This window comes from Sminthopsis crassicaudata, chromosome 6 (assembly GCF_048593235.1).
Source record: "Sminthopsis crassicaudata isolate SCR6 chromosome 6, ASM4859323v1, whole genome shotgun sequence".
Lineage (NCBI taxonomy): Eukaryota > Metazoa > Chordata > Mammalia > Dasyuromorphia > Dasyuridae > Sminthopsis > Sminthopsis crassicaudata.
Window position 1 is genome coordinate 255,719,562 of NC_133622.1, and position 19,046 is coordinate 255,738,607.

The 19,046-nt window shown below is 49.8% G+C and overlaps 1 protein-coding gene across 2 annotated transcripts in view; it reads left to right on the forward strand.

Annotated features, from left to right (window-relative positions):
• Positions 1-4,644: 4,644 nt before the first annotated feature.
• Positions 4,645-19,046, forward strand: part of CARS1 (cysteinyl-tRNA synthetase 1) — a 34,236-nt gene continuing 19,834 nt past the window's right edge. The window contains exons 1-2 of one of the 2 annotated variants that reach the window (XM_074276172.1): positions 4,645-5,119; positions 9,979-10,224. In XM_074276172.1, coding sequence (XP_074132273.1) covers positions 5,101-5,119; positions 9,979-10,224 — 265 coding nt within the window. In that variant the 5' untranslated portion in view covers positions 4,645-5,100. The remainder of the gene's footprint in view (positions 5,120-9,978; positions 10,225-19,046) is intronic. The other variant, XM_074276173.1, reaches the window with a different exon arrangement.

The window sequence follows — 19,046 nt, forward strand, 5'->3', positions numbered from 1 at the left end:
TGCTTCCAGCACGCCACACCACCCCCTCCCTGGAACATTCCACTCTGCGCCCATTCTCAGCAGAAAGCAGTTTCAGAAGATGAGCCCATCGCCCCTAAAGGACTTTGAGCCCCACTGATTTAGGAGGAATTGAGAATGAGTGCAAATTCTGGCTGGGCCCCCTTTCACTGTGTATTTAGGATATAGGATGAAAAATGTTGGATCAAAATTGGGTAACTGTTGCTTATAGTTTGTATCTGCATTATCTAATTGGACACAGTGTTTCCTTCAGAATGTGTAACTATTTGAGGGATCTTTGGATAAGTTCCAGGGTAGAAAACCCCTCCTGTTATAGTGTGTCACGTAGGAACTTTAATTCACTTTTGGGACTTGCATGTGAGCTGGCTGGTTGTCAATTGGAGCCCTATTTACTTCCCCTTGAATGATTCCTGCAATAAAACAAAAGGGGAGAATAACAAATAAGGGACGAGGAAAGCTGGTGGATTTTCCCAAAAGCACTCCAAAGAATGGGAAAAACACTTTCATCAAACAACACCTAGGGATTAGATTGAAGGGAAAGCAGCCGGGGGAGAGGTGGGAAGCGGATTTGGCTTTGAACCCCACATTCAGTTGGAATTAGCCTGGCAGACTCAGTTTCTGGAAGCATTTTCTGATTGCCTGTTCTTGGGAACCACCAGAAATCACCCTTGGAATCTCCAAGATACAGGATCCGGTTTGTGACTGACAGTCTCTCTGATCACTCCTCCAGTGCCTTAATTAGTATTTCAGCATCTTTGAAGGACATGGCAGTTTGGTATCGGGCCTCTAGAAGCTCACAGTTTGCCTGCCTTGATGGGCTAAGTGTGTATCCTCCCACTCTGCTCAGTAATCTGGATCCTTTCATAGCAGTGTCCTAGCCTGTCTGTCCTCCCGGGAGGGGATGACTGGAGCCCACCCTTCCTCCCTTAGCGCCTCTGACAATCTGCAGTGCCCTCCTAGAGTGGCTAGCACAACTGCCTTGAGCACTGCTGCTCCCCCACAAGCAGATGCTGAGTTAAGTGCACAAATGACTGCAGCCCTAACTCACAGGGAATTGTCCATCTCAAACTGAACTCCCTGGCTGAGATGGGGCTCCAGAACTGCAGAGAATCTCATGTGCTATTCTTGCAACGGGAAGGCCTCTGTGCTGCCCTAAACAAGGAATGCTGTTACAGCTCTGGGGTTATCAGGGAGACACTCTCTCTTGCCATAGATCCTTGCACCTTTTCTAATTTTATTTTGACTTATCTGCTCCAAGTAGGGTCAGTAAAAATCATGGTGCTGAGACCCTCCAGGTTCCCTCCCCAGACAGAAAGATCGAGGGGAAGCCTTCACAAAAATAGAGCAAGGTCCCAATGAACCTTTTACGGATTTTGTGGCATGTCTGCAAACTGCTGTCACAAAAACAATTGGAGAAAATGCAGCTACAGAAATAATGACTAGACATTTGGCTATAGAAAATGCCAATGAGGTTTGCAAGAGAAATATATGGGGACTACATAAAGATTCTCCTTTAGAGGAGATCATAAGATGCTGTGCCACAATGGGCACAAATGCTTATTATATCCAGACAATGATGAACATGGAAAGACAGGGTCCATCCTGGCAAGGACTTCTAGAGAAATTCGTCGATGTTTTCAGTGTGGAAAAATTGGACATCTAAGAGCTCAGTGTAGATATGGAGATAGAGTGAGAAGAGAGGGTGAGAGAAGACCTAAAACCCCAAGTCCAAAATGCCACAAGGGCTTCCACTGGGCCTCAGAATGTGGATTGACCCAAGGAAATGAGAGGAGGAGCCCAGCTCCTAGACCTCAATGAAAAGACAAGTGGGGTATGATGGCAGCTAAGGTTACACCCAAAGAGCCTTTAGAAAGTCAGGACTCTGATAAGATCTATCTGCCAAAAAGTAATCACATGGAAGAAAGGGATTACCTGATAAGTCAGCCAAAAAGCAATCAGATTGCAGAAATGGATTGCAATTGGGGAGAATACAGGTTTTTTAAACCAACAAAGCAGTATCCAGTGCAAACAGCTCCAATGTAATTGCCAGATGATGAGAAGAGATTTAGAAAGTGGTAAATAGAAGGAAATTAGATAGGTTAACTTCCTGGGAGAGAGGGTTTGCTTGTATTTTAACAGACTGGAGAAGGAAACAGATGGGTGGCAGCAAGCACCTAGGAGAGAGACAGAAAAAGAGAAAAATATGGAAACAAAGGAGAAGACCTAAGAACAAAATCTGCAGAAATCATTGGATTCCTTAACACAAGATAAGATTGTTAAAGGACTTGAAAACCAACAGGAATCATTGGATTCCTTGAGATGAAAAATTGTTGATAAGACTACTGCAGGACTTCAAAACTTGCAAGAATTATTGGATTCCTGGCACATGAACTAATGGACAATGGATTCCTTTTGGACTATTTCTGGACTTATGGACATGTATGAATTCCTCATCTTGATGCTTGTTATTTGTTACATCACTTCTAGCCTGTGTTATGTTACTACGTGTTTATGTAATTTATGTAATTATGTGTAATATCTCCCATATTGATGGATTTATGTATACCTATTTCAAGGTCATGACCACTCTAAGTTCTAAATCAAAAGAAAGGGGGAGATGTTGGGATTCTTACAAGGTAATGTGTTTGGTTTACACCTTTAAAGGAGTTCGCTCGTTGGTCCTTTAAGGAGCTCCCATAAGTCCATTCTCTGGGAGGATATAAGGAACCAGGATTCAGTGGGGAGAGTCAGTCTGGATTAAGTCAAAACTTCAGGGAAGCTCCAGGAGATTTGGAGAGCCAGGATTTCAGTGGGGAGATTGGCAAGTCCAGCAGATTCACAAGTCTAAAGGAAAAGCCTGTGCTTGGACTTCCAGGAGATTCAGAACTAGGATTGACTTCTGGGAAATCCACAATCCCACACTCTCAGAGGCAGAGTCTGATTCATTCCCACGTCCACTTTCATGCTGGTGGAGACACTCGGACAAGAGCTCATTGGGGAGCCAAGGAGAGAGAGAGGCCTCTACTAAAGCCAACCGGGCCCAGGAAAAGATTCAGGATTTTCAAGGGCACAATAGAGGATCAGGACTTTAACTCCTGGCTGCATTTTGGGATTATTGAACTGAAACTAAGGCTGCCTCCAGAAGCCCCCCAAGAAATCCTGCTCCAAGAGAATGATCACGATTTAGAGAGAACAGAACATCACACCCACCCTCCAAAGCTCCGGTGCCGGCATTAACCCCCAATTTGATGGAACTGTAAATCCTGTTTGACCTTCACTTTGCCAAGCGAATTAACCTTCCTCCCCAATCCCTGGGATTCGGGGCCTCCTGATGTCCCCTGAACAAGACCCTCCACCTCTGGGCATTCTCTCTGAACCCCTTCCCCCAATCTGGGCTCCCTCTTCCTCCTCCTGTAAACAAGATCCAGCTCCTGCAGGAGCCTTCCCCCATCATTTCCCACTCTCCTCGCACTAATTATCTCCCCCCCAGGAGCCTTGCCCACACTAATTAAATCCCCCCCAGTCTTGCCCGCACTAATTAAATCCCCCCAGAGCCATGCCCGCATTAATTATCTCCCCCCCCAGGAGCCTTGCCCACACTAATTAAACCCCCCCAGCCTTGCCCTCACTAATTAAATCCCCCCAGTCTTGCCCGCACTAATGAAATCCCCCCAGTCTTGCCCGCACTAATTAACCCCCCAGTCTTGCCCGCACTAATGAAATCCCCCCAGAGCCATGCCCGCACTAATTATCTCCCCCCCCATAGCCATGCCCGCACTAATTACCCCCCCCCCCAGCCTTGCCCGCACTAATTAAATCCCCCCAGAGCCATGCCCGCACTAATTATCTCCCCCCCCAGGAGCCTTGCCCACACTAATTAAACCCCCCCAGCCTTGCCCTCACTAATTAAATCCCCCCAGTCTTGCCCGCACTAATGAAATCCCCCCAGTCTTGCCCGCACTAATTAACCCCCCAGTCTTGCCCGCACTAATGAAATCCCCCCAGAGCCATGCCCGCACTAATTATCTCCCCCCCCATAGCCATGCCCGCACTAATTACCCCCCCCCCAGCCTTGCCCGCACTAATTAAATCCCCCCAGAGCCATGCCCGCACTAATTATCTCCCCCCCCAGGAGCCTTGCCCACACTAATTAAACCCCCCCAGCCTTGCCCGCACTAATTAAATCCCCCCAGTCTTGCCCGCACTAATGAAATCCCCCCAGAGCCATGCCCGCACTAATTATCTCCCCCCCCATAGCCATGCCCGCACTAATTACCCCCCCCAGCCTTGCCCGCACTAATTAAACCCCCCCTCTCCCTCTGGAGCTTGCTTGGGGCAGCTTGGTGGAGCCGGAAGTTTGGAACCCTGCCCTAGGTGCCTCCCGTGGGTCTCAGTTTCTCCCTCTGTAAAACAGGCCCCGGAGGACCTGGCCGAGCCGGGGACCTGTGCGGGGAAAGCCCGCTCGGGCGCCCAGAGGCGGAACAATGAGGCTTCCTTTGTACCTGTGGGCGCGCGCCCGCTCCCCCGTTTGGGGCTCCCGTGGGCCAGAGGCCGCCGCCTGCCTTTTTCTTTGCTAGTGTCTAGCGCGGCGCAAAGAACACAGTAGGTGCTCAATAAGTGTTGATCGATACACGGTTTAATGCTCTCCTTTGGAGGACTGTTGGTTTTTTTCCTTTTTTTCCCCAAATTTTCGAAGGGCGAAGGGCAAGCCAGGACCCCGGGACAGAGAGTCCCCTCTCCCCTTCCCACAAAGTAAGCTACGGCGGAGCTCAGTTTCCTTAAGTTTCCCCGGAGGGTCCCCGGGTGGGGCGTGGTGGGTTGGCGGCATCCTCTGGGCCAAGACTACATTTCCCGGCATGCCTCGCGCCGGGACACTCTCCGCCCACTCCATCCTCTTTTTCTTGCTGGGCGTCGGGCGGATGCTTAGCAACGCAGGGTGTTCCGGAAGCGGTGCTGGCGGAGCTGGGCGGGACTTCCGGGGCCGGAGCCGGGGGTTGCATCAGCTTCGAAGGCTCGGGGGTTGAGGAATCGGACGAGATCCGGACGTGGAGCCGCGAGCGGAGCGGGAGACGAGCCCGGGCCATGGCGGGGAGCGAGCCAGGTGCGCGGGGCTGGGGATCGCGGGCTAGGGAGAGGGGCAGGGGGTGAACCCCCCGTCAGTCTGGGGGTCACAGTGGGGGGATAGAGGGTGAGCCCTTCGTCAGTCTGGGGGTCACAGTGGGGGGGCCGGGGCTGAGCCCCCTCCCCCCGTCAGTCTGGGGGTCACAGGAGAGAGGGCAGAGGTCAGCCCCCTGTCAGTCAGGGGGTCACAGGAGAGGGGGCAGAGGTCAGCCCCCTGTCAGTCTGGGGATCACAGTGGGAGGGCAGGGGGGGGTCTCTCCTTCCCTCTGGGGCACAGACCGGCTTAGTGCAGGAGGAGGGAAGGGAGACACGCCTGCTGCCCCCCAGAGAGGTTGGGGACCCCGGGGGCTCAGCCCCTGCCCTCCTTCCCGGAGGCCCCGAGGCTCCCTGACCTTGACTCTGCCCCTTGTAGAGGGGTCGCTGAGCCCCAGGAGCGGGTGAAGGGGGGGGAGAATTAGGGGCTTCGCGCCCCCCACTTCTCCGGTCGGGAACCAGGGACCCCCCAGCGGGAGCTCCATGCAACAAGTGGGGGCGGGGCTCCTCGGGGACCCACAGGCCCTCAGAGTGGGAGCCCCCTGGGGGAGGGGACCCGGGAAGGAGGGGGCCCCCCACAGGGCAGAGGGCCCGGAAGGCCGGATTTGGGGGGATCCTGGGCCTGCCCCTGTGAACGAGCCCCGGCGTGGGGGGCCTGGCCGCCCCATCGGTCCCCGGCGTGGGGGGCCGCTCCTGACCTGCGAGGGCCTGACACTGGGTCAGTGGGCGGCCTCTGTGAGTCCTGGGGGGGCCGGAGTGAGCCCCCTCCCAGCCTGGCTCCCTCAGACACCCCCCCCACCCCCCCACGCCGGCGTCCGCCATGAGCCCCCCCCAAGCCCCCTTGTTTTTCCCAGTCAGGGCTTCCCCCTCCCACTCCCCCCTGTTAGGTGCAGGCCCTGCCCTCAGGGAGCTCCCACTCTAACAGGAAGCCCTGGGAATGAGCGGAGGGAGGGGGAGGGGCTGGGAGTGGGGGGTCTGAGACCGCTGACCCCGCTCTGTCCCTGAGAGTGGGCCGGAGGGCTGGGGGAGGGGGAATTGTTACAATCCCACAGTGAGCTCCCAGGGCGGCTTCCTGGAGGGGGCGGCCACAGAGGTGGGGCAGGAATTCTTGTGATGCCCAGCTGGGGTGGGGGAGGGCCCGCCCAGACTCAGCAGGCCTGGGTGGCAAGGAGGGGGCGGGGGAGGCGCCACCTTGGGGGCAGCTCAGGGAGCCCGTAAAAGCTCCCTTCGGCGCGTTACGAGGGCTTTCATCCTTACCGGAGCCTCCTCGGCCGCTTTTATGGGGGATGCCCTGGAAAGTGACGCGGCCAAAGCTTCAGGGGCCGAGGGTGGCCTGGGCGTCCCGGGCACGGCCTCGCTTTGGCCTCCAGACCCCGTAGTGTGGGTCAGGACCCCCGAGAGGGCCCCGGGGGCAGCGGAGACCGGGGCCTGCTTAAGCTGAGGCCTCCCTGGTCACCCAGCGCCCTGCGAGAGAAAGCTGGCCCCTCAGCCTGAAGCCGCCTCCCTCCCTCCCTCTGTCCACACGGGCTACCCACCCTTCCCACAGAAGCTCTTAAAAGCCCTTTTTCCCTCATTTGCACCTCTGACCTCTCCCAGGATACCTTGCGGTTTCCTGGCCAGATTTCCTTCTTAAGCATCAGGCCTTGGACCAAAACCAATCTGATTCCAAGGTTTTGCATTTCCTTTTCATTTGAGTGTAGCCAAGGGCCCTGGAGCCCGCCGGGCCTTCCCAGAGGCCTTTGCTCCCAGGTGCAGCTGACTGGCCTCTGGGAAGGAGAGAAGGCTGAGGCCGGTGCCATTGAGCGAACTGAGAGAAGCTGTCCAGAGAGATCCAGTCCCTCCTCCCTCCCTCCCTCCCTCCCTCCCTCCTTCCTTCCTTCCCTCCCTCCCTCCCTCCCTCCTTCCTTCCTTCCTTCCCTCCCCCCCTCCCTCCCTCCCTCCCTCCATTTTTCTCTCCCTCCCTCCCTCCCTCCCTCCCTCCTTCCTTCCTTCCTTCCCTCCCCCCCTCCCTCCCTCCCTCCCTCCATTTTTCTCTCCCTCCCTCCCTCCTTCCTTCCTTCCTTCCCTCCTTCCCTCCCTCCCTCCCTCCCTCCATTTTTCTCTCCCTCCCTCCCTCCTTCCTTCCTTCCTTCCCTCCTTCCCTCCCTCCCTCCCTCCCTCCATTTTTCTCTCCCTCCCTCCCTCCTTCCTTCCTTCCTTCCCTCCTTCCCTCCCTCCCTCCCTCCCTCCCTCCCTCCCTCCATTTTTCTCTCCCTCCCTCCCTCCTTCCTTCCTTCCTTCCCTCCTTCCCTCCTTCCCTCCCTCCCTCCCTCCCTCCCTCCCTCTCTTCTTTCCTTCCTTCTCTCCCTCCCTCCCAAACCTCTGGGCAGTCCTAGAAGTGAGAGCCACTTGCCTTCCTAGGAGCCCAGAAAGCTTGCTTTCGGCTGGTTCTGTGGGCCCTGCTAAGGATCGGACCAGGACGGCCTTCCCGGATTAGTCGGCCGCCCTCCCACAGACTTGCCTTTGGGGTTGGGGTGAGTCAGGGCTGTGCATTTGACGGGAGGACCAAAGCACCCCAAGGCTTGTGGCAAGTGCGGGTTCTTTGTGAGCCAACAAGCCGGGCTGGGCCGGGCTGCTTGGCGAGGCTTGCTGGGGCTCGCGGTCTGTCGGGGTGGCGCTGCCCACCAGGCCGCCGGCCACTCTCTGAGTCAGGGCTGACCGTGGCCAGCACCTGGGAGCCAGCCCGCACACGGTAACCTTCAGACCTGCCCCCCCCCCCCCCCCCCAGTGTTTCCTTCTCTTGGGCGATCTCGTCTCCCCTCGGGGCGAGTCCTGTGACTGGGGCCGGTTCCTGGCAAAAAGCTCCCTCAGCCTTAGTCTGGTGGAGATCGCTTGTGGGCGTCACGAGAATGGTGGCGCTGAAGTTCTTGCTGTTCGTTCATTCATTATTTATCTATTTGTACCATACACACACATTGCTTTATGAATCATGTTGGGAGAGAGAGATCGGAGCAAAAGGAAAGCCATGGGAGAGATTTTTAAAAACCGGAACCAAGAAGGGAGCGCGTGTCTGGGGATTTCCATTCAGTCTCCTCAGCTCTTTTTCTGGGGGCATCGCTTCGGATCCCGGACCCGCTGAGAAGAGCCGTCCTCCCTAGTTGGTCACCGTCCTTGCTGTTACCGTGTGCACCGTACCGGGGTTCTTCTCGGTTCTCTCTGCGGCCGTTTGTGTCAGTCTCTGCAGACCTCCTTGTTCCTCACTTTTTATAATCATTTTCTGTCCTTTCACGGATCACGGCGCGTCGGCCGTTCCCCAGATGACGGGCTTCCCCTTGCGTCCCGATTCTTTGCCGGGCTGCTGGAATTCTCTGCCTGGTCTGCCAGCAGTGGGTGCCGGGTGCCAGTCAGGCGAGGGAAGCCTGGGTGCAGCCCTGTCCTCAGGGTGAGCTGACCTGTCCCTTTGCCCCCCGGAGAACGGCCTCCTTGCCTCTGAAACGTGACCCGATTGTTTCTGGCTCGTCCGAGCAGATGGCTTCAGCTTGGATGTGTCTCAATGCCATGTGGAGAGAAAGCAAGTTCTGTGGTTGTGAGGAGGTCCTGCTGACCGGGGGGCCTGGGCTGGAGACCCCCCCGGCCCCCTGTCCTGTGCCCTGGCCCCCCCTTGGGAGCTTTCTGAGGGGAGTCAGTGACATCTTAGCCCCCGTCGCAGGGGAGCCGGCCACGGGGCCCTCTTAGCGATCCTGAGGGCAGCTGCCGGAGGCTCCGGAGGATTGTTAGGGGCACAGAAGGCAGAGCGAGTGCTCCGGGGAGAAGCCGCTGAAATAGGGACTCGCCCTGCACAGGCGTGCCCCAGAACCCGGGGAGGGAGACCCAGGGAGATGCAGCTTCTCTTGGGAGCCAGTGGGGGCTGTCGCCCACAGAGCTCGGCTCCTGCTGTATACTTAATGAGCTCTCAACAAATACAAGCAGGGGGTGGGAGACAGAGAGAAGGAGGGAAGGTTCTGGGGCAGTCAGACTCCTCCTGCACCAGCCACCAGAAGGATGGGGTATGCGTGATACCCCAAAGTGCAGCGGAGTTATGGGCCGGTGTCCTGGGATCTGCCGGTGTAGACCTCCAATCGAGGGGCAAAGGCTTTATAAAGCTGCTAAGGGCAGGCTAAACACATAACAACCTTGGGCAAGGAAAAGGGCTCCCAGCTGTAACTGAGGGGAAAGACAAGCCCCCGCGGGGGGAAAGTGCCCTCCAAGGGGGGCTGCCCTGAGGGGGCAGGCTAAATCTGCAGAGAAGTTTGCAGATCTTCAACCCGGGGCGCTGGCGGCATAGCTTGGCGTTCTGATTGGACGTCAAGGGGAGGCTTCTGGAGACCTCCACCTGAGGCGGGCCTGGAATCCACTGCCCCTGGAGGGAAAGGCTCCTGCTCCCCTCGTGGAAACCGCCAAGCTCATGCTCCCCAGTCGTACAAATCCCAGGGTGGGGAAGAATGTGGCTTTTGGGGGCCCTGTGTAAGTCAGTGTTGCTGAACTTATTTGGGCTTTCTTGGAGAGGAGGGAGGGGCTTAGAAGCCCCCCCAGGGACCCCGGCACAGGCTCCTTCTGTCCACCTGGAGTGCTGTGAGGGGGCTCAGACAGAAGGAGCTGGGCCCGCCTTAAAGCGCCCCCCGAGAGTGAGGGAGGATACACGCAGGGGCCCAGGAGACCGAACAGGCCTTACTTAGCCCAGCCAGGAGATCCCGCTCAGGAGGCCGGCCTTGCTCTCAGCCTTGGGAGGAGGCCCGAGGCGGCCCCCGCCCCATCGCTGACTGATGGCTTGTCCCTCTGTTTCCACAGCTCCTGGCCTCAGCCATATTCTGAGCATTAGTGAAGAGGAGGCCAGGCTGGAGGCTCTGAATGAGCACCTCAGCACCCGTAGCTACCTGCAGGGCCACACCTTCTCCCAGGCCGACCTGGAGGTCCTCGGGCAGCTGACGGGCCCGCCCGGGGACCGGCACTTCCACGTGGCTCGGTGGTTCAGGCACATACGGGCCCTGGCTGGCGGGAGCCGTGGCGCGCAGGAGCCCCCCCGACTCCAAGCAAGTGAGTAACAGTGTGAGGCGGGGGGGCCAAGCCAGAGCCAAGACGGGAGACCCCCTCTGCATCCCTCAGAGGCAGCACCCGGAGCCAGAGCCCCCTAGGAGCGGGCTCAGAGAGGCTGCCGGGAGGAGCGGACGGGCCGGGGCCCACTCTGGGCTCCGGCCCGGTCCGAAATCCTCCTCTGTGCCTGCCTGGCTCGTCTCCCTCTCATCTGTGGAAGGGGCCCAGCTGGGGAGAGCAGGGGTGTGGCGAGCCCCTTCCCGCTGCCCAGCCCCCGGTCCTGCAGGGGGCAGCATTCGAGCCTGTGGAAGGGCCCCCCATCCATAACCGATAATCAGCTTCTTCTGATGGCAGCTGGGGGAGTGGTCGGGAGACTTCCTGCCCCGCGCAGTCTGGGGGCCGTGGGTGTCTGGTTATGTTTGTGGGGACCCGTGCCGGAAAGCCTTGGGAGTGGGGCATCGAGAGGAGGGGGCTCGTTGCGGGCCGGCGTCCGTCCGGAGGCGTCCCAGCATGTTGGAGGCCATCTCCCCCATGCGCCTCCATGATGACGGTGATCCGTTTCTTTTCATCGTGGTTACGGGCTCCGTAGCGTCTACACCTTCCTCATGACCCTTGAGCAGATGGGGGCTTGGGACGTCCCTGGTGTGGCCCCATCCCCTAGGAGTCCAGCAGCCCCGAAGCTGGTGGGGGTGGGGCAGGTCTGTCACTCCGGGCACGGCAGGTAGCAGGAGGATCATGGGTCTGGCCAGCGGCGGGCACATTTCATCTCGGGAATTCAGAGACCTTGCGTGGTATATCCTCCCGGGGAGAAAGCGATGGCGTTGGGGCTTGGTGAAAGCCATTAATTACAGTGAAATGCTCTTATTAAACGATGGCCATCATATGCCTGGGGCACTGAGATGAGTCACGGGGGAAAGAGGCTCTGTGTGGGGCCGGCTCTGGGCCAGCCTCCCCTCCTGGCCCAGCCTCTACGCAGATTTGCTTCAGTTGGTGCCGTTCTTCTGTGCTTCCCCTCCAGCATAATCTGTCCTGGGTCTGGCAGTGTAGACACTCCCCTGCTGACCCCCGCTAACCCCCTCCAGGAAGAAGGAGGGAAGCGGTCATCACCTTCACTATCTTCCTAATCAGGACGTGGCCTCTGAGAGAAAGAGTTTCTCCGTAAATAAACCTATTTTGCCAAAACCTGGCTTGGAGGTTGGGCCTGCGAATTCTTTCCCAAAAACCTGGGGACCCCATCGCTGTTAGGTGTCCCTCACCTCTCAATACAGGGAGTTAGCTGTTGGAGCCATTACTCTTTGGGCATAGTTCCAGATTGCTCTCCAGAATGGATCCATCCACAACTCCACCAACAATGCATCAGTGTGCCAGTTTTCCCACATCCCCTCCAACATTCATCATGATCTTTTCCTGTCAGGTTAGCCAAGCATTTCTCTAACCAGTAGTGATTTAGAACTTTTTTCATATGACTATAGATGGCTTTAATTTCCTCATCTGAAAATTGTTCGTATCCTTTCACTTTTCAGCTGGGGAGTGACTTGTATTCTTGTAAATTTGACTCTCTAAGAAATGAAGCCTTTATCACAGTGTTTCTCAGGAAAAATTGTCCCTAGGCTTTTTGCTTTTTTTCTAATTTTGATTGTACTTTATGCAAAAAACTTTTTAATTTAACATAACCAAAATTACCCATTTTACACTTCATAATATTCTCTCTTGTCATAAATTCTTACCTTCTTCAAAGATCTGATTGATTAGTACATTTTGATGTACTAATTTGCTTATGGTATCACCCTTATATTTAAGTCACATCCTTTTTAAGATGTTGGTCAATGCCTGGCTTCTGCCGTACTATTTTCCAGTTTCCCAGCAGTCAAATAGTGAGTTCTTATCCCATAAGCTTCGGTCTTTAGGTTCATTAAACAGTAGATTACTATAATCATTGACTGTGTTTTGTGTCCCTAACCTGTTCTACTGACCCACTAACCTATTTCTTAGCCAGCACCAAATGGTTTTGATAATTGCCACTTTGTAATATAATTTTAGACCAATACAGCTAGACTACCTTTGTACTTTTTTTTTTTTTTTATTAATTCCCATGATATTCTTGATTTTTTTTTTTTTTTTTGTTCTTCCAGGTGAAATTTGTTTTGTTTTGGTTTTTTTCTAGCTCTATAAAATATTATTTGGTAGTTTAATCAGTATGGCATTGAATAAGTAAATTAATTTAGGTAGAATTGTCATGTTTATTATATTAGCTCAGCCTATCCATGAGCAATTGATAATTTCCCAGTTATTTAGATCTGATTTGTGTGTGTGTTGGAAAAGTGTTTTGTAATTGTGTTCCTGGGTTTGGCTTGGCAGGTGACTCCCAAATATTTTATGTTGTCTGGAGTTATTTTAAGTGAAATTTCTTTTTCTATCTCTTGCTGCTGGCTTTGTTGGAAATATCTAGAAATGTGTAGACCATTTATGTAGGTTTGTTTCTTACCCTGTGATTTTGCTAAAGTTGTTAATTATTTCAAGTAGTTTTTTAGTGGATTCTCTAGGATTCTCTTAGTATACATCTTATCTGCAAAAAGCAGAGAGCTGGAAAAATCCCTCATTTTTACCTGTGTGTGTAGAACCTCTACTTTCAAATCTATTACCCATGATCCCTCTGATACTTCGTAGTTCTTCCAGTGAAGGCATATTGCTTAACATTGTTGTATCTCAGTGCTCATCTGAATATAAGGGGCAATTATATTCTCAGTGTCACAAGATCAAAAGGAAGATTAAATGAAAAATGTACTTTGAGGACTCTGCAATCAGTCAAGTAGTCAATAAACATTTAATAAGCACTTAGTTCTGGGCAAAAGATAATCCCTGTGTGCCAGTAGCTCATAATATAACAGGGGAGATGAGAAGCAAACAAATCTGTACAAACTCATTCAAGCAAAGATAAATGGAGAAGAAAAGGAAATCATTAAATTGAGAAGAGGCTTCCAATAAAAGGATTTTTATTGGGACTAAAAGGAAGTCAGTAGGTGTTGTGACTGCATTAGTACCCTGGATATCTTAGAATCAGCCAAAGTCAGGATAAGCAAAAATCTTTATTCTTGATCTTTTGGGGTCACCTTCAGGGGATTAGATATAGGAATCTCCATACCTCCTTTCTCTCCACCCCCAAAGAATGATCTTGCTTGTCCTACTCCATCCTCTGATCTCCCTTCCCCTTCTCTGTTCACACCAGCACAGAGTTGAGTAGGGTCATCCTCCAAGCATATGTTAATAGAGAGTTTCCAATTGGTAATTAGACTTAAGTGCTAGGCTATGTTGCATTAAGTGCATCTGCTCAGTTCTAGCCCTTTACAAGTAGGCCAAGATAAAGAGGAAGAACATTCCAGACACAGGAACAGCTTAAGGGAAAACTTAGTGTGCTAGATATTGTTGCTAATCTGTAAATTATATCTGATATCAATCAGTATGAACTCCATAAATTGATCCTGAGATTTTAAGAACTACCATAGAAACTCATATGAATATGGCATCTGAAATTTTATGAATCCCAACATCATGGTCAGTAAGTAGTGTGACTGTAATTATTCCAATAAATGAAATTGAGCCTCAGAGAGGTTAAGTAACTTGGACAGAGTTTCAAAGCTATTAAGCAGAAATACAATTCATACAATGGCTGAGAAGGTGTCCCCCTAGACTAGACTGTTTCTTATAAGTCCATAGTTCTTTTTTTTTTTTCCCCAACCAATGTGCTTTTATTTTAAAAATCTAAATCCAATAAAAATAAATAAAAAAAATAATAAAAAAAAATCTAAATCCAATAGGGGCATACATATTTCTATAATTAACTTGCACACAAGAATCAGATCAAAAAGGAAAAAGATTAGAAAGAAAATAAAATTCAGGCAAACAACAAAAAGAGTGAAAATGTTATATTGTGGTCCACACTCAGTTTCCACAGTCTCTCTGGGTGTGGATGGCTCTCTTCATAACAAGATCATTGAAACTGGCCTGAATCCTCTCATTGGATTGGATTCCTCATCAGAATTGATCCTCATGTAGTCTTGTTGAAGTGTATCTATGATCTCCTGGTTCTGCTCATTTAACTCAGCATCAGTTCCTGTAAGTCTCTCCAGCCTCTCTGAAATCATCCTGCTGGTCATTTCTTACAGAACAATAGTATTCCATAACATTCATATAGCATCACTTATTCACCCATTCTCCAATTGATGGGCATCCATCCACATAGTTTCCAATTTCTTGCCACTACACAAAGGGCTGCCACAAAGGTTTTTGCACTTGTGGGCCCCTTTCCCTCGGTTAAGATCTCTTCAGCATATAATCTCAGGAGAGACACTGCTAGATCAAAGGGTATGCACAGTTTGATGGTCCTTTGGGCATAGTTCCAAATTGCTCTCCAGAATGGCAGGATCCGTTCACAATTCCAACAATTTACCATGTCCTAGTTTTCCTATATCCCCTCCAACATTTGTTCTCTTTTCCTGTCATTTTAGGCAATCCGAGAGCTGTGTAGTGGTACCTCAGTTATCTTAATTTGCATTTTCCTGATCAATAGTGATTTAGAGCACCTTTTCATATGACTAGAAATGATTTCAATTTCTTTATCTGAAAATTGTCTATTCGTATTCTTTGACCATTTATCAATTGGAGAATGGCTTGAATTCTTATAAATTTGAGTGACTTCTCTTTTAGAAATGAGGCCTCTTTCAGAACCCTTAAATGTAAAAATGTTTTCCCAATTTATTGCTTCCCTTTTAATTTTGTCTGCATTAGTTTTGTTCAAAAACTTATTAACTTAATATAATCAAAATTATCTATTTGGTATTTAGTAATGAGTTCTAGTTCTTCTTTGGTCACAAATTCCTTCCTTCTCCAGAGATCTGAGAGATAAAACTATCCTATGTTCTAATTTGCTTTATAATATTATTCTTTATGTCTAAATCATGAAACCATTTTGACCTTGGTATACAGTGTTAGGTTTAGGTCAGTGCCTACTTTCTGCCATACTAATTTCCAATTTTCCCAGCAGTTTTTGTCAAATAGTGAATTCCTATCCCAAAAGCTGGGGTCTTTGGGTTTGTCATTGACTATTTCATCCTGTGAACCAAACCTATTCTACTGATAAACTAGCCTATTTCTTAGTCAATACCAAACGGTTTTGGTGACTGCTGTTTTATAATATATTTTAGATCTGGTACAGCTAGGCCACCTTCATTTGCTTCTCTTAATTAATTCCTTTGGAATTCTTGACCTTTTATTCTTCCAGATGAATTTTGTTATTTTCTTCTAGGTCAGTAAAATAGTTTCTTGGGAGTTTGATTGGTATAGCACTAAATAAATAGATTAGTTTAGGTAGTATTGTCATCTTTATTATTATATTCGCTGGACCTATCCAAGGTCCACTTGATATCTGACTTTATTTGTATGAAAAGTTTTATAGTTCCTGGCTTTCTCTTGGCAGATAGATTGCCAACTATTTTATACTATCAACAGTTGTCTTAAGTGGAATTTCTCTTTGTATCTTGTGGCTGTTGGATTTTGTAAGTGATGTAGAAGAATGCTGATAATTTATGTGGATTTATTTTATATCCTGCAACTTTGCTAAAGTTTTGAATTGCTTCTACTAGTTTTTTAGTTGACTCTCTAGGATTCTTTAAGTATATGATCATAACATCTGCAAAGAGCGATAATTTGGTTTCCTAATGACCTACTCTAATTCCTTTAATGTCTTTTTCTTTTCTTATTCCCAAAAGTAACATTTCCAATACAATATTGAATAGTAATGGTTACAGTGTTTTACCCCTGAGCTTTTTGGGAATGGTTCTAATTTGTCCCCATTATACTATGTTGCTTTCTAAATTATATTTTGGGTAGTTTGTAAGAATTGTATGGGCTATGCTCTGCTGGACATGTGGTATAAGTTTTGTGAAATTTGGTTCAAAGTTATTTAGATATTACCTATATTCAGAATCTTTAAGTTTTTCTTGCTTTCTCCCTTTAATACAATATATGAAGTAGAGATTATGAAGTTTTATAAAAAGTTTTTTAAAAGGTGGTTTTAAAAACAAAGGACAAGAATTGATTGTAAAAGCAATTGATAGGAATAAAAGGGCAATGAGAAACTTGTATTGGCATTTGGAAAAGTCAGGTTGTAGGGCTGTGCTGGTGACAACCTCAAGGTGAAAAGGCGAGTATTCTTCAGGTAGAAACTGGGCACTTGACCCTTTCCTGGCTTGTGTAAATTTGGAAACTTCTAAAGTAATTGACTTTGAATGGAACATCCAGCTAGAATTTCACAAACTAAAATCAACCTGTGAGGCAATAGTCAGTGATATTTTATCAATCTCCCTTTGAGGTACAAATTTAGCAATGATGTTTTCTGCCAAACATCTGGCCAATTTTCCCTCCCAAACTGATTTTCTTTGTGTGAGCTGACTCTGATCCACATCTTCTTGATGTGTTCCTTTCCTTAGTTCCACCTCAGATTCTTCCCATGAGGCATTTAAGCCCAAATGATTCAGCCCAATGCCCGACATGATGGAGTTTATTAGAAAGATCTCGACAAATTTGAGAGAGGTGAATGGAATGCTGGCCTTGCATATGACTCTATCTAGTCACCTGTAGGCAAATCACTGGCCTTCTGCAGCTATTATTGTCTCATCTCTAAAGCTGGAGTGGAGGCCAGAGAAAAAGAGGGAAAGGGAGAGAGAGGAATCGGAGAGAAATAGAAAAAGAGACAGAGGTAGAAACAGAGACAGAAGGAGGAAGCGAGGGAAAGAGTGAGGGAGAGAGACAAGAAAGCTGTTCACCTGGGTGAGACATGAGAAAGGTGATTTTTTTTTCCTTTTTATATATATATATTTTTATATAATTATATATATAATAAGGTAACTTGTCCCATATCTGAATCCCATAGAACAATGGTCAAATCTAGAACTAGATCAGGAAGAGTAAAAACAGAAGGGGGAGAGGACACCAAGCTTCAGCATTGCCTGTGAGATGAGAGAATCCTGTGATGGAGGAGAGGGGAGTGATGTGGGGAGGGAGGGGAGCAGACACTACAGAACCAGGGGGTTAGGTAGGAGCCCTGAGGGCAACATGTCCATACAGAGATGGGCCAGGAAGGTACAGGGCTTCAGAGGAGGCCGCCTTCTCTCCTCCTCAGGACAGGGAGCGCAGCCATCTGCTGTTTTCCTCCTGAGGCCCCAGACCACCCCTCCTAGGCAAGTTCTTATCTCTCCAGCCTCAGGGATACTTCAGTCCCAACAGAGGAGACCCTGACTGCCAGGATTGTGGGAGAAGCTGCCTTTTCTGGGAGGAAGAGTGCAGCTGGGACTGGTCAGGATGAAGAGAGAGATTGCATTCATGGGCCTTCCTGCTGAGTCATTCCATGGACCAAGTTCACCTTGCTCCTCCTTCCTACCTTCTCTACGTCATGGATCATTCAGAGATAATGAACCAGGATGCTTCCATGCTGGAGTGACTCAGTGCTGAAGCATCAGGATGCTGTGAAATGAAGCCATTGTCTCTGGTTACAGATGGGGAGTCTTTTGATAGTCCAGAGACATCTAAGGAGAGGAAAAGAACTTCTGTCTTAAACTGTTGATCCGAATCCCCTTTGAGACAAATCGCCCACTCTGTCTCCAGATTTCCCATAGTAAGGGACATGTGTTCCCTGCTCCTGTCCTGCTACTGTTCCCATGTGGAAAATAGCTTCAGTTGGACACCTTTACATCAGCTACGCTGGCAGCCTTTTCTGCTTCTCCTCCCCTGATGAGATGGCCAAACACCAGCCTTCCAGCAAAGGCGTTCAGGTATGAGGCAATCTCCTGGTTTCCTGAGGTCCAGAGTCCAAGAAATGGACCTGACTGTGAGCAAGGAAACCTTCTTCATCAGCAAAGGAACTGTTAAGAGAAGTGGTACAAGCTTTGGGTCATTTTACTAGCAAGGAGGTTTAGACAATGTGCAGACAGAGTGACAATTAAAATGCCTAAACTCCTAACAGATCAGAAAGCTCACTATTCTCTTAGATCCAGAAACAACCCCACCATTTTAGTGCAAACTTGTTCTGTCTACACCTGCCTCAATCCCAGTGCTCCTTTGGATTATGTGAGGGACTCTGGGATGCTAAGTAGATTCCTGAACTCAGAATCAGGAAAATCTGGATTCATTTTCTGCCTCTTACTAAATGTGTGACTCTATAATGAAACTTCTTTAAGCTTCTGAGTTTCCTAATGTCTAAAACGAGAAAACCAATTGCATCGACATTCTAGATACAATGGGGGAACAGTCTTGTAACAAGCCAGAGGCTTGGTGAGGCTGCTTCTCACTGTGCTTGATGGACTAGAGAACTTTATCTGCTCACCTCAGAACATGGGCAAGGATCCCTTGAGTGGGTTTTCTTGGCTTGGGATGAAATTCCCTTTTTTGCTGGTGTCCATGCTCTGCATTGGTAGAAGACAGGACACATAGTGGACGCTCTAAGGAACTGGCCCACTTTTAAACTGTGAAAGTGATGTGCAAACCTTTTTGTTAGTTATAATTAACTTTTACCAAACTGCTCTTCAGAAATCCAGCTTATGAAGGAACACTTTGCTAAGCAATTTCTAAGCCCCTTTCTGATGTCCTGCTGGCTGCTCCTTGGGCCTCTCCCCATGGGTTAAACTTTCCTCTTCTGGGTTCAGATTTCTAAGTCAGTTTCTGTGCTCCCCTTACTCTCAGCAACAATCACAGAATATTTACGTCCTTAAATACTTGCAACAATAAAGAACAAACCAACGAATTGGGTATGCCGTTAAAGCTGGAAAAAGAAC